At 36.0% G+C, this 15,951-nt stretch overlaps 1 protein-coding gene across 1 annotated transcript in view; it reads left to right on the top strand.

Moving 5' to 3' along the window:
• Positions 1-15,510, top strand: part of KLHL2 (kelch-like family member 2) — a 59,757-nt gene extending 44,247 nt beyond the window's left edge. Inside the window, exons 5-14 of the mRNA XM_010077927.1 lie at positions 3,067-3,176; positions 4,597-4,713; positions 5,731-5,880; positions 6,178-6,295; positions 6,922-7,119; positions 7,878-7,979; positions 8,906-9,034; positions 13,292-13,432; positions 13,589-13,732; positions 14,403-15,510. Coding sequence (XP_010076229.1) covers positions 3,067-3,176; positions 4,597-4,713; positions 5,731-5,880; positions 6,178-6,295; positions 6,922-7,119; positions 7,878-7,979; positions 8,906-9,034; positions 13,292-13,432; positions 13,589-13,732; positions 14,403-14,431 — 1,238 coding nt within the window. The 3' untranslated portion in view covers positions 14,432-15,510. The remainder of the gene's footprint in view (positions 1-3,066; positions 3,177-4,596; positions 4,714-5,730; positions 5,881-6,177; positions 6,296-6,921; positions 7,120-7,877; positions 7,980-8,905; positions 9,035-13,291; positions 13,433-13,588; positions 13,733-14,402) is intronic.
• The last annotated feature ends 441 nt before the right edge of the window (positions 15,511-15,951 follow it).

Raw genomic sequence — 15,951 nt, 5'->3', positions numbered from 1 at the left:
TTCTTCCAAAAGGTTGTCTATCAACCAGTTAAGACGGTCTCCTTGACAACAAGAGTTCTGGTTCTTAACAGACAAGTGATTTCACCTTACCTCTTTTTTTGATTATTAAAATTTATATAACAATCTACTTTCCTATTTCTCTCTTTTCTACAATTCATTCAGCTGAGGATTTGTTGCCAGGTATTGTTTGAGAACCTGAGCCTGTAGCTATTGACTAAACAGTTTGTTTTAATTTCTCCCTTTTTTCACTTTTCTTTCTTCTCTTGGCCCTGTGCCTTGTTTTATGCTTTAAGCGCAGAGGCTGACATCCAGTAAAATGGCCTTACTTTTTGTTCAAGTACTGTCTATTTTTTTCAGATTTTCTTCTACATTTCTCTTCCTAGCATGAAAACAGGAGACAGCCTCACATTCATTGCATTACTTAGAAAAATTTCAACTTTTGTTCTTCTGGTTTAGAGGCTGGATGTCTTCCTATTTAAAGCATGTCATAAATCTAAATCAACTTTTTAAAAGCAACGCTTTTTGTATATGAGTCTATAAAACCAACTGAGTATTTCTAGTTTACAAAGTGTATCCTGTTGGATGTGATCCATTGCTGGATTGGCTTTCTCAAGGGAAGATAAACACAGCCTCTGAGCCTCAGTTTTGAGATTTGGATGAGTGTTGCTTCCCCTTCCTGCTTGCTTCCTAACTCAGCTTCTGACAGCAGTCAGGCATGCTGTTTTGTGGTATTGTCACTTGAAATTTTGAGTTTATTATAAAAATAATTTATGCAAATTCCCTTTCTCAATCTCTGTTTGCCATATGCAAACAGTAAAATTAATCAGATACTTATTTCAATAAGTGTACATCGGAAAATTCTATTTAATCTTAAGAAACTGCATATTTGTAATCTGAAAAACAAATAGACTTAAAGATTTGTAAGGAAAAGTAATGGTGGTGTTATAGAAATCAATAATATTTCTCCTCATCCTTTCTCTCCTATTGCCTGAAATACGGCAGAAAATAGTACACGACTGTCATAAGAGGATGCTGCAGAATTGGAGGGACTTGTAGTGATGATGATTGCAAGAATGCAAAGGCTAGTAGAATGAGGGACTGAAAAGGCAATGACCATCTACTTTACACAGAGATGAAAGCTAAAAAGGAATATAGAATAATTAATGTTTTTGAGTAGACAGGTTTTGGCTATCCCTATCGTCATATTCAGCATTAGAACATAAGGCTGAATATTAACTGAAAACCGGTAAAGTGGGTCTTAAATTTAGATGTGAGGCGTTTTGTTTAATGAGACTGTGGGATTATCATTGTAGGAAGGTACTAAAGTCAAGAGTTTAACAGGATTCAAGGGGACTGGACTGTATCTCACTAAACTCATTGTCTAGTAGAATGTCTCTAATGTAAAATACAATCCTTCTGGCTACCAGTTTCTAATCTTTCATGGTTACAGTGAGACCTTTATGGAGGAGGTTTTATTATTATACTTTTCATATATATTTTTTTCTTGGACTTTTGTCTGAAGAAATTGTGCCGCCTGTTTCAAGGAACTGGATGCTGAACTAGATAAAGGATAAGAATTTTTCTGTGTTAGATTTATCTTTTTATGCTCTTTAATCTTTAGTACAGTGCAAAAAAAGCTGTTGTACCCTGCAAAGTTGACCTGAAAAATTTAGACTTCTTGATCTGCAAGCATTCAGCATTCTTTAATTTTTTTTCACAGCTTAAAACTTTTGTCAAGCATGGAATCTTAACTATATTAGCACTAGTGGAGTGATAGCAAAGGCTTTAAAAAGTTCTTTAGTTTTAATATGTTTGACCTTTTTTTACTTCTAATTTTGAGTGAATTCTTAAATTCCCAGTAACAGTTGTCCCTTCAAACTTCTGTTAAGAATAGTTGAAGAGGGGGAAAAATAACAGCTAACTGGATGGAGTTACTTTTAAAGCAACTGAATGGCTTAAAAAGCATTTTAAGGAAGGGAGAGGACCACTGAATAATTGAGTGACAACTTGCTGAAGATACATGCTCTATGTTAAAAGAAAATGATGGGTTCTACAACAAAAACATTGGATTTTGTCAGTTTTAAGTTGAGGCATTAAAAAAATTGAGGAAAAATTACATATCTTCTACGTGTTGTAGAGATTGTGATATGTAATATTTTTACAACTGTGTCCAGTGGAGGGCAACAAAGCTGGTGACAGGGCTGGAAGGCATGTCCTATGAGAAGCAGCTATGGACTTTGGGTTTGTCTAGTTTGGAGAAGAGGAGGTTGAGGGATGACCTCAGTTCTCTCTACAGTTTCCTGAGGAGGGGAAGTGGAGAGGGAGGTGCTGAGCTCTTCTCCCAGAACAGGTTTCCTAAAGAGGTGGCCAATGTCCCAAGCCTGTCAATGCTTATGAGGCATTTGGACAATGCCCTTAATAACGTGCTTTAACTTTTGGTCAGCCCTGAATTGGTCAGGCAGTTGGACGAGATGATCGTTGTAGGTCCCTTCCAACTGAAATGGTTTATTCTATTCTTCTATCTGTGCCATTATGGTCTATTCTATGACCTTGGAGAAGCTCTGAGAGATGCAGCAGGATCCTATTGTTTGATTTGACCCACATTAGACCGGAAAACTGCTGGGTAGTTCTAATGAATCAACCATTGTTCTTGTTGAACTGCAGGTTTAAAACATGTTTGTCAGCAGCATGGAAGGCATATTCTTTTTCTGGAATCTTTTTTTGCTGTATTTGTGTGTACAAAGTTAGCAAAATGAGATTTAAGTAATTAACAAGGCCAAGTACTGAGATGATGCAATGCTGAAAAAGTTAAATTGCGATGATTGCTACTTTTAGTATGATATGTTTTAGTATTTCAGTTATTTTAAAGAATCTTTAATTATAAAAGCTGTTTGTGAGACCAAGCTTAACTTACATAAAATGTTTTCAGTTAAGCTATTGCTTCTAGATATGACAAAATAGAATGCATATTGACTTGTTTTCCTCTATTTTTCCTCTGCTGCTTTAATGCTTGTTGCGAGACACATTCAGCAGTGTATGTTACAGTACTTCTTTTCCTCCAAACAGAACAGCACTTTTCTGATGTTGTACTTAGTGAAGAATACCTCAATCTTGGTGTAGAGCAGGTGTGCAGTCTTATATCCAGTGACAAACTCACAATTGCCTCAGAAGAGAAGGTAAGACCATCTGTATCCTAGTATTCTTTTTATCCTTTTGGATGAGAGGGAGCGAGCTTGCTCTTACTGCTCTTGTACACTTACTTGTTTGAATGCATTCTTTGTTTCCTTGGTGAAATTTGGCATGTATTGTGCTCATGTTTAATGGATTTTTTCCAAAAGTGTAAAGGATTCCTCCCAGAAGTGTTGTCAGTCTGATGCTGAAAATTAATCTCAACTCTTAAAAGTCCTGAAACTGTATTAAATCACATAAGCCTTTGTTCTTTAAAAAAAAAAGGAAACTAAATTAAATGAAAATTCATTCTCCAAGCAGAACAAATAGAGCACATGTTGTGAGTCACATACACAGGAGTTTGGTTTATCAAGGGATAAATAACTCAAAAAATAGTAGTTTGTAGAGCAAGTACATGCCATCTACCAACTTTAACATCAGCAGTCCCACAAGGGTATTACAATTCTGTATGTATATGTGGGCTCTATAGCCAAACTGAACAAACATGGGTTGCAGGGGAGATGGCTAGGTAGCTTGGTATAACCAAACTTGAGTTTAAATATGTGTTGGCTGACCTTTAGCTAGATCTCATTCTTTTGAAGCCATTTTTGAAAGTCTGTGACCTTCAGTGAGCCCAGTGCATCTCTTTGAACCTCTAATGTTTTTAAGGTTGTAGATATAATAATTTTGAGCTTTTGAATACAGTTGTGATCAATTTAAAATATGTTGCGTTTTTTGGGGGTTTTTTTGGATCATATAGAGGTACTAACACCTCTGTTCAAACGAGTAAACTGTATTTAAAAGCATGTTTGAATACTGATTTGTATGGCTAGGTAGTGTTTTGTGCTAAAACCTTTTCAGAACTTTGAGTCTAAGAACTATCTGCTTAAACTGCAACTAGCAGAGTCATGATGCTGTCCCCGTAATACCCTGAAGGTCCAGACCTATAATTTTGATACATGTGATGCTGCTTCTGTGGAGTATAATTAAGGTTTTAGTGCTCTAATGTATGATGAGCTGCTGTGCAATAGAGGAGAAACTTGGCTTGGGATTGCTTCTCCTGGTAAGGCTCGGTGATGATAAGTCACTTGAATGATCATGTGACAGGTTGATTCCTTTGCTGCTGCAGTGGTGTTTGTTTGCTTAGTTTTATTGGGTTTTCAGTATCAATGAAATTACTGTGTGCATTTTGTCGATGTAGGATAGCTATCCTTGAAATAACATTAGAGGAGTGATATAAAAAGAGACTGGCTAATGCATCTTCAGAATTTTGTAGTGGATAAATACAGAAATAAGGGGAGCTGTAATCGTCTTTTCTTAACGTTAGGAATTTTAGTATAAGCAAAAGCTTTTTTTGGAGGCACACTGATATTTTCATACTTATGAACTTGTGAGTCAAGGGACTTGCATTTGTTTGTTTTCTGAAAGGTGTTTGAAGCAGTGATAGCATGGGTAAACCATGACAAAGATGTAAGGCAGGAGCTAATGGCACGCCTGATGGAGCATGTTCGGCTGCCTTTGCTTTCCCGGGAATATTTAGTTCAGGTAAGCAAAAAAGGAATACTAATTCTTCTGCACGTGAACCTTTCTGTTTATTTTTTTAATACCAGATAGATAATTTTAAATTTAAACAGTAGTGTAATGGAGTGTGTTACTGATTGCAGAAGTAAACAGACAGCCACCACCACATCTGCAGGTGCACACATGGACAGTCAAGTGAGGGATTGCCACATAGAGAATGAAATACATAAGTAGTTTGTTTGGCTGACTACTTGTCATACCACACTAGTAGTGTGAATGATTTATTTTGCTGAGAACAGGTTAGCTTTCCTTTGTAATACAATCTTTGACATAAGATTTGTTTTCATAAGTGAATTTTCAACTTCAGAATTGTATCTATTGTTTAAGTTGGTTAGGAATTACTCACAAAGGACATGTTCCTTGACCTGGTTCAGTTATAATACATGTTTTCAAATTTTACAAGCTCATTGTGAATATTTTGATGTAGGACAAATATTTCAGATTGAAAATATGAGTTCACTATTAACATTGGTTAGCAGGTGTAGTAGTAGGTTTGTAGTGTTTACTTCAGAAATTCTGGTTTTGTGATATGGATTTCCTCCACTTTGTCTGGGTTGTTTTGGGGGTTGTTTGGTTTGGGGTTTTTTTGTTGTTTTTTTGGGGGGTTTTTTTTTGCTGTTGTGTTTTTTATTGTTGTGGAGTGGCTTACTAGTTTGTTAAATTAGTCTCCACTACTTTCCCCTTAAAGTGTTTTGAACTCTCTTTATTTGAAAAGTCAAGAAATTTACATGTTTGTAAGAAAAATTATTTACCTTGTCAAACACCGTTTCTTCCACTTACTAATTGAGAATCAACTTCTGAGATTTTTTTCATTTGAGTGACTGCATATATTTGTGTGTTAATTGTGGTTAAATGACAATTAAAAATGAGAGTAATCTGCATTTGTGTGATATAACACAGGCTTTGTTATACTTCAGATTGTGATTTGTGTTTTACTTCCTTAACATGCTCAGACCTTGTTAAACTTCTGTTAATAAACAGAGAGTTGAAGAGGAAATATTGGTTAAGAACAGCAGCGCCTGTAAAGATTACCTCATTGAAGCTATGAAGTATCACTTGCTGCCAACTGAGCAACGAGCATTGATGAAAAGCACTCGAACAAAATTGAGAACACCCGCTAGCCTTCCAAAAGTAAGACCCTTATTTTTCCAACGTACTTATTTCTTCAAACTCCATTTTAAGAGATTTCATGAGCATCACCGTCACTTAGGTATTCCAGTAAAAGTTTTTGTACCAGAATTATGTGTCACAAAAACACATTATTACAAATTGCACGTGTTTTTAAAAAAATGAATTTTGCCTAGTTTGCAAGACTCAAATCTCTTATTTAGGAGAAACATCTTTTAATTCTTTCTTGTACAGAAGCTTGCTTTAACATTTTTTTGATCTCATACGTGCAAATACTAACAAATATTATCTCCTTTTTAGTTGATGATGGTGGTTGGAGGACAGGCACCAAAGGCAATTCGCAGTGTTGAATGCTATGATTTTAAAGAAGAACGCTGGCATCAGGTGGCTGAATTGCCTTCCAGAAGATGCAGAGCGGGTAGATGATGCCTAATTTTTTGTTGCCATTGGTCGTACTTCAGAATTTAGGCTTCTGTGTAAAGCATAGTATGTTCTCTGGAAGAGTACTTGAGATACTTATCTGAGAAGGGCTAAGCCTTGACTTCAGTGATCATTCTTAACATTCTAATTCCTTGCTAATCTGGAACAATACAAGTTTGATAACATGGTTTTAATTTGTGCTTCAGTTTGTAATCTCTAGAATAAACTGCTTTATTACCTCTCATAGATCCAGAGGATAAAAAAAATTAAATATTAATGCACCATAATAGTAAGTTTACTATTAAAATGCCATATTATTATTAATGAAAAGAAGAATATTCAGAAGTGATATTAAAAATGTCAAAATGTGATATTAAAGCAGGTGAGAGCAGCAAGAAGAAATTATGTGAGCATGATACTTAGAAATATGAGCTATTAGTTAAAAAAAGTGGCAGAACTTCTAGTCTTAATCTGAATGAAGTGTGGCTCTTGGACACTGTCAAAAGCCTCATGAGTGTAGTGAGTGCTGTAAATTGTGTCAAGTATCTGCATACTTAGGACAGTATGGAATAAAAGACAAAGAGACTAAAACGCTCATCTTTCCTCCCCATTTCCCTGTTCTAGGAATGGTGTACATGGGAGGCATGGTTTATGCTGTTGGTGGTTTCAATGGCTCTTTGAGAGTTCGCACAGTAGATTCCTATGATCCAGTGAAGGACCAGTGGACGAGTGTTGCAAATATGCAGGACCGGAGAAGCACACTGGGAGCAGCTGTATTAAATGGCCTTCTTTATGCTGTGGGAGGATTTGATGGGAGTACAGGTATTTTTTGCCTTTACGCACTGCTGATTGGCTTTGGCTACTCTTGACATAATTGTATCAAATTTGAATGTCTCGTACCTGTTAGCTGTGATGATGCTAGGCCAGCCTCATGCTTGGTTTCTTGTGTTGTGGAATGTGCATTAGTGATCACATCTTTCTACTTGACCAGTGGACTCTTTGCTCCCATCTAAGAGTTTAAACTTAATGACTAGTGAATCTTTGACACATTCCCTTTCAGTATGCCTTCTACAGTCAGAGTCCTTAACTCATGGAAGATGTGAGCAGAAAAATTACCTGGTCTCTTTTGCCCTGTTTGCATATGAAATATACCTCTGCATTTTCATGTACTGTAAATAGGATTACAAACATCTTTCTCTGACCTGTGGGAAGGCTTTGGACATACTGTTCATTCTCTTCACAGATGCATTAAACCATTTGTGCAGAGATGATCTTTTTCCTTAACTATTGCTGAAGCGTATGTAGGACAGAACATTGTGACTTAATTAAAAAAAAAGAAAAAATCTAGGGAAGAATTTTTCGGAGTTATACAATACCTTTTATTAATTTGCCTGTTTTCAGACACCAAGAATGGGTTGACTACAATCGGCTATCTAAAGGACATCTGTTGTGCCTTTTGCACTGTAGTTAGCCGTCCTTAAAATGAAGTAATTTGTATTTTCAGATATGAAGAATTTTCCAGAAGGTAGATAATATGTTGCACCTATATTTATAGAGAAAATGTTATATTGTCTTCATAGGTTTATCATCAGTCGAAGTTTACAACTTAAAGACTAATGAGTGGTTTCATGTAGCTCCAATGAACACAAGAAGAAGTAGTGTTGGCGTAGGTGTTGTTGGAGGTAAGTTGACAAATGATATTAAAAAGAAGAGGAGGGGAAATGCAATCATTCACCCTACTACCTTTTCTCACTTTTGAAAACACTTCAGATCTATGCTTTTGCTCAACCCTGTAATTCACTTGGTATGAACAATACATGATCATTCTAGTTGATTTTGAACAGCTTTTAGCATAGTTGTTTTCAATTTTCCAGAGCTGCAACTGTGCCTGAGGCCAATGGAGGAAAAGCTCGCTCAGCCTGCATGCTCTAAGTTACGCATATCAGCAAAGTTAGAGAGCCCGATTACTATAGTGATGAGCTTATAAATTGGTCTTTAGTGATGTAGCACTGCAGTACTGCCAACTCTGTTATCTGTGGCTGACCTTGCTGTTTGCATGCTGGAGGCGATCTCAAGGACAGTGCCAGGAAAACTGCTGACTTCAAGTCAGCAGCGGTGGACAGCCTGGATGTCATTTGGACAATGCAGACCTGGGCTGGCTCTTGGGCCTTAAAATAGTTTTAGGTGTGTGTTTTAACTGCAGAGGAACCACTGCCGTTTCTGATCTGAAAATGCAGACTGTGCAAGTAATTTTCTTCTGAATTTTTGATATTTCTAGGAAGCTTGTTTACGAGCTTCCAATGTTGGAGATACTTGAATTAGCTTGCTTTCGAACAGTTCTTAATTAAAAACGGGGTAAAGTGCCTTTATATTTCAGCTAGGCAATTCAAAATCTCTTGACTCACTTTGTTCTTGTTAGATATTGGCTGTCTTTTACATCCTAAAGTGTACAACCTTAAACTGTTCAAAAAATAGAAACCCAGTAACTGATTGACAACAGGTACTGATTAGTAGCTAATTCAGAGAATGATGACTTCCCCTCAGCCTGTGTACTAGTATAGTCTGTGTGCATTAGAAATTTGTAGGTTTCTGTTGGTTACCCCTCTAGGTAAACTGTATGCTGTTGGTGGCTACGATGGGGCGTCTCGTCAGTGCCTTAGTTCAGTAGAATGCTATGATGCTAATACAAACGAGTGGACCTATGTGGCAGAAATGAGCACTAGACGGAGTGGAGCAGGTGAGTGGACAAGAAACAACTATCCTTGTAAAACTGAAACAAATTTGTAATTTTAAAATGTATCTAAGAATATAAAAGGTAAGCTAAAGTCTGAGTCTAATAGAATGTGTTAGTCTTAGATGGCCGATGGTTATAAAAACAAAACTGTCCTACAGAGTAAGATTCAATCTGTTTAAAGTAAATATCTTTCCTTGCTTTTTCATACTCTTCACATTACTCCTCTTCCCATAACTTCTGATGTTTTTAACATACAGACTAATATGCATGGATTCTGACAATCAGTTTAATATCACCGGAATGCTGAAGTGTCAAAATCTAGATGACTAGGGTGAAAACATGTCATTTCTTCAAAGATGTCTCTTTGCAGTTTAGGGCTGATTTTTCTAATAGCATTTTCAGGTTGACTTTACGTGTGAACTGTGACTAGATTTCTGCCTCTTTGGAGGACTTGTTCTGCATTCTGATTCACTGCAGGAAATTTTGTCCTTGTTCATTCTTAAGTTTGTATTACTGGTTTCATCCTATTACTTCCACTTACGTACCCTTTGTTTCATCTTCAGTAATTCTTCTCATCACCTGGTGTTTACATCCTTTGGATATGTATAGGCTACTACATGTTATCCTTCCTTATCGTTTAGCCAAGGTATATCCATTTATTTCTTTATAATCTTACAAACCCCTTTTATTTTTTTGTAGATTTTTTTTTCTTTGCAATTCTGAGTGTGTATATATTTCTCTTTAAAGACCTCAAGAGGGCCTGTGATACTCTGCTTTTGTTTAATGAAGTGATGCTTCCACAGCTCCAAATTGACTTCAGCATTTTCACTATTTATATTATGGACTTAAATCTCATTTACTGTTCACTGTCCTCTATTTGTCTTTTGGTTATTTCAGGTTTTTTCAACTCGCAGAAGTTGTTTTATTTCTCTAGATGTGTTCCCATGGACTTTTTCAAGTCAAATTACATGATATTATTTTTCAATGTTCATTTTTTTAGTTGTTAAGTAACTTTTTTGCCAAGTACTCAATGCTGCTTCTTAGCAACACTGTTTAAATATCTACTGGTGATTGCATTAATGTGCCTCATAATTGGAAGATATGTTGCTACAAATAAAACTGGATGGACTTCTAGTATGCTTAGTAGATGATTAATAGTTATCCCAACTTTTCATCTTGCTTTCCATTATTCTTTATTAACTCTGAATAGTTTTTAATCTGATAATGTTAAGTCCAAATTATTTCAAAAGAAGTATATAAAAGTATTAAAATAATTACTAAAAAAGGTATTTAATCTGTGATACTTCCATTATACCCTGACAAAATCAAGCAAGTGGTTATGTCTCTTATTGCTAAAAGTAATATTTTGATTGTGTTTCTAAACTAAAACTATGATGTTAATGATATACTATATCTCAAGGAAGCAGAGATGTATTGTGAAACTTCTAGTTACTCAGTCTGCATCTTGGGAAGTAAATTCTGGATTAAAATTCTGGATTAAAAACTGGCCAGAGTTGCAGCAAGGTTACCATTAAATACTCCTGTCTAATATTGGCAAGTTTTGAGGAAAATATTTATATAAAATGGGCAAATTACAAGTATCATTATGAAGACAAATGGTGTTGGTGGGTTGTGACAAAGCTTTGTTTTGCAATCTGCCTGCACACCTATTTTATCTCAGCATTTAAAAAAAATATTCTGTTTTTTCAAACTATCGTTGTTCTTGTAGCCTATTCATATACTAGATATTTTCAGATTTTTTTTTTTAAATGTTGAATTACTTCTACGACTCTGAAATTTAGTGCCTTAGATATACTAACTACTGGGATCTTTCTGCCCCTCTCCTCTCTCCCCTTGTCTCAGAGTTCAGGACCGTGTTTGTTTACTCAACTCTCTGCTGACTTTTACCTTGTCCTCTGATTAAAAAACAATTGGCGAGGGAAGTAAATGTAATTAGTTATTTCATATTCATATAATTGAGTAAAATAATCAACATTCTTCTACGTCACTCTGTTAAATACTTGGAAAATTATATTTGTGCGTGGGGGAGGAGTGGGTGGTAATGTGTAAATCATGACTGTTGATTGACCTTGGCTGTAGTGGCCAAATATCCAAAACCACTAGAACTGTTTCAACAGGCAGTCAGTCCTGGTGGTGTTATGGGAGCTAACTAAAGAGAATTTTGTTCCTCTGTTAGACCTTTGCATCTCTGGTCATCTCAAGGAACTTAAGCCCATCTCTTCTGTTCCTACTCCTTCAGCTTCATTCAAAAGCAAATTCAGAGGTTAACCCTCAGTTACTCTTCTTTAGTACCAGCTGCTTCTCAGTTGATCAATACAGGGAGAGATCTGTTTCCAGCAACATATTGGGATGAGGAACTTCAGATCCAAATGTAGGCCATTTGGGAGGGCTGAGAGAGATAAGACAGGGTCCTGAAAAAATGGGCAGGAAAGAAAAATAACAAAGAAAGGAGGACTCGGAAGACGGCAACAAGAGGATACAGACGGAAGGAGCAAGAAATAAGGTAGGACTTGGAAACTGGGACTGGGAAACTGGGAAAATGAAGCACCAAAGAGGAATGGAGGACATTATTGAAAATAAGGAGCTATCAAAGAAAAAATGGCAGTGTGGCAGAGGGAAAACTCTACGCACTGAATAGCAAGGTCGGTAACTATACACAAAGACCGGGTGGGGGGCTTTATATCACATCATATAGTTAAACTAAAAATCTAGCTCTGTAACGTTTAATGGTCCAAAAGATGAATGTTGTATTATTCTGTCTAATAAAGGGTGATCAGAGTGGGAGAAAGAAAAGCTGTCAAACTATACTGTGACACGATAGCTAGAAATAATAGCAATAAACCAGGAATTAAATTAACTGGGAAGGATATGAGGAAATGTTCGTAGTGAGGATCACTGATAAAGCATTAGATAGCATGATTTATAAAGCAGTGTCCTATTAAGAAGCTATTTTTCAGATTTGCAGTACCAATTAACTCTTCCACGTTTCTTTCCCTTTTCTTTTAATTATTAAAATCTATCTTTTTAATAAGAAAATTCTAGCAGGAGTCGTTTCTCTCCCCATAAAGGAATGGCTCTTGCATACAATATTAGTGATATGTTTTCAAAGATATTTCATCTGGCTACTAAGGTCTCAGGGTTCTTTTTTTTATCCAAGCTCTTTTTTTTTTTTTTTTTTTTTTTCTCTTCTCTTAAGGACTTAACTGATCTTTTGCATTCATATTTGCTCTTTTCCTTTAATAAAGATTTGAAGCTGTGCCCTTCCCATGGAACCCTTTAAGAACTATATTTGCAAATCTGTATCTCAGCTTTGAGTTTCATAATCTTATATGTGACATATATTACATTTCCCAATGTACTTTCATAGTAGTGGTTTTTCAGTTGTCTTTGTGGTCCATCACTCTCAAGTTTTAATGCAAAAAAACCCCTGCAGTTCTGAAATGTTATGTTTGGGTTCTAATAGTGCCTTATAAAGTGGTGAATAAATAAACAGGCCTTCTTTTCTGCTTCCCCTATTACCATCTTTTCAATATGTGCAGCCCAGTTAGCAAGTAGATACAGACTAGCTATATTTATTCCTTCATCTCAAGCTTATGGAGTGATAATCTTTTGTTGTAAAGTCAAGGACACCCTAGGAGTAAAGGAGACCCTTTAATAACCTTGTGGATATTTTGATAACTGAAGCTTGGTGTTCTTCTCGAAATCCTGGAGGAAGAGGGTGCTCACTCTAACGTTTACTTTTGTTTCATATATATGTTTACAAGGTATTCCAACACTTCAGTGGAAACATCCCTATTGTATAATGTCTATCCATTCAGCTTTTATCCTCCGTACCGCACAGTTCTTAACTTTCTAAAAATTCACATATGCTTTATCATCTTGTCAGATTTCCGTTATGCTGGCTGAGCACACTGTGTCATTTACTGTCACTTCTAATTAGTCCTAAATTTCAACAATCCTCATTTTCCTGCACATCATTTTTCATCCAAAATTTTCTAAATCTTTTGTTGCAGAACAGCTCTGGTCCTTGTATGCAGCGATATGGTAGAGGAACATGCAAGACATTTTATCAGTGTCTTGCTGTAGTTTCTTTTGCTTGAATGCATCCTGACCCAAATGTTTTCTGAAATAATTGACTAGATAAAAGATTTATGCTAGTGGACATAGTATCTGTTGTTTCTCCTTCATATTAGTCAAACCATTCTCTGGTTAATTTTGAGTATTTTCATATGTTCACAGGTGTTGGTGTGTTAAACAATTTATTGTATGCAGTAGGTGGTCATGATGGTCCTTTGGTAAGAAAAAGTGTTGAAGTGTTTGATCCCGTCACCAGTACGTGGAAACACGTTGCAGACATGAACATGTGCAGAAGGAATGCAGGTATACGCAACAATTACTTTAAAATAGTGGTAATATAATTTGATGTAAATGGCATGTTGCTGGATTTCTGCTGCTTTCATGATGTCGCAGAATAGAAACCATGCTTTTATGGGGCGAACAAGCTAATTGCTGATTTTCATATTTTATTTTTTTTAGGTGTTTGTGCTGTAAATGGTCTCTTGTATGTAGTTGGAGGAGACGATGGTTCCTGTAATTTATCAACAGTGGAATATTATAATCCGACAACTGATAAATGGACAGTTGTGTCATCTTGTATGAGTACAGGAAGGAGCTATGCAGGTAATGTGTATAGATATTTGTTAACAGACTTTTTACCTTTTTACAGTATAACAGCTAGGATAAGAAACTTGACAGAGCATCCAAGCAAAAAGTCCTGTCTGAGGTAAAACCTAAGATACTAGATTGGGTATGAAGAATCTGAAGATACATTTTGAGTGATGACTTCAATTACTCACTGCAAGGGAAAAAAAGGTATTAAACTGTACTCAAGAGGGATTTAGCACGTAAGTGATGAGTCAGAAAGATTATTCTGGTATGACCAGTCCTTTTTTTTAAACAAAAGATTTGTGTCTCAATCTGTGGGGATCCGATTTTGAGGTTCTTTGGGATTTGGTATTTAGAAAACAAGAGCTGTGTCAGGATTCTTTTCCTTCAATAATTGCAGCTTCTCAAATGAGTTATTTAAGTGAATGGTAAGGATATATTTCACTGATGACAAAATTAAAGTAAACTTGAGGAACGGCAAATTTTTTCAAGTCACAGAAACTTTCAGAACTTTGCAGTGATTCAGACTACTTTGTCAGAGAGAAATTAGGGAAAATAAGAACACTGATGCTGGTGCAGTTTCTTGATGTTATGCTGGTTGCAAAATATTATATTAAAGCTTAATATTCTTGATTTTTTCCTAATACTACCTAAAGATTTATGCCTTTGTTTTTTTTCACTCTAGGTGTTACAGTTATTGACAAACCATTATGATCAGGAAAGGGATTTTCAACTTGATTATGCACTAGAAGCAGTCTTCAACAAGTGTGTTTGAAGTGACTGAGTATCTAAGCACTTCTCTACTTGTAGCTGCACCTTGAGTCACAGTGGAAGATGTGACTGTCTACAATTACAGATGACAGATGATGAAGATTACTCTAGGTAGAAGCAATGCGTAGGAGTATTCTGCAGTTGAGCAGAAACTGATTGAATTTTTGAAGTCTAGTGGACCATTTTTTTATTGCAAGGTCTTAAAAAAAAAAAGCCACTTTCATAAGGACCGACTTCTGTTGGTCGTGACTGAGAAACGGATTGTCAGTGAAGAATGGTGTGTATTCTGGTGAAAGTAAATTTTTGTCTTATTTTTTCCAGAGACTAATATATTTAAAGAAATGAACCGTCAGTCTTCATAGTAGCTATTGAATCCCACCTCAGTAATTCAGGCTGGCATGGGGTAAATTTGTTTCCTTTTGTAAAAATTTTGTTACATAACTCTACTATGTGCATATGTTTGTGTGAGCATAAGTTGCTTTCTACTGAAATTCTTCAAAACCTGATTTTACTATTTATAATTTGGCACAGTACTTTGAATATGTCAGTACTATGTTGTAAAACAGAGTTGTATTTTTTGATATGTAACAATGCCTAACACTACTAATTCCCACTGAAGGAGATCAGAGATGGTGTAACTTCTTGAACAGGTGTAATTTCAAGATCTTTTTAATAAAAATGTCTGTACTTACGATTTTTTTTTTCTGTTCAGTTTTGGTCACGTTTAGATGTTACTTCTTTCTTACCTTTTTATCCAAAAGGTGATTTGGCATGAAAATAACTGAAAATTTATAATGAATGTATGAAATTGCGTTGAACTTGCATGGTACTAAGGCCTATTTATGTGTGTATCCTTAGCTTCTATTAGCTAATATCTGAATATACTGTATGTGGCCATGCTTATAAAGCAGCTCATTTTTATTCGTTCTTGGATGGCCTCCTTTTAACATGACCAAAGTTATTGTCATATTTGAGACATTTCTTCAAATAAAAGTTTGTATATTGTTTCCTAATGCCAACAAGTTGCTTAAAATTTGTGTTTCTCAATACAGGTCTCAAACCAAATAATCTTGACATCAGTGAAGAAAGTTGTTTTTATTTTGCAAGGGAGGAAGCTCATGTTCTGAAGATCTGAATGCAAGCAAATTGAGAAGAATCATTAAGGTTTAGGCACTGGCCCTGTAAATATAACTCACTGGCTGCAGGTCTGTTTCCGAAAGCTTTGGTTTTCAGTTAGGTGAGGTAGTGGCCACCTCTAAGTTCCAGTGAAAGCACTTGAGCTGTGACATTAGTTAACAGGTGAGAGTAATATAGCTTTTTGACAATGCTGAATTTAAACGGATGATTGCGTTTTGCTGTTGGTATTGCATGACGCAGTGTGGGTTGAGGCAGCGGGTTTCACTCGAAACACTTTATTTGAATGGCACAGTGGTGTTTGTACCATGTTCCCTCCCCGTGTCTGG

Source organism: Pterocles gutturalis, unplaced genomic scaffold (assembly GCF_000699245.1).
Source record: "Pterocles gutturalis isolate BGI_N339 unplaced genomic scaffold, ASM69924v1 scaffold17838, whole genome shotgun sequence".
NCBI lineage: Eukaryota > Metazoa > Chordata > Aves > Pterocliformes > Pteroclidae > Pterocles > Pterocles gutturalis.
Note: the sequence above shows the minus strand (reverse complement) of the source record. Positions and strands in the feature narration are given on the sequence as shown.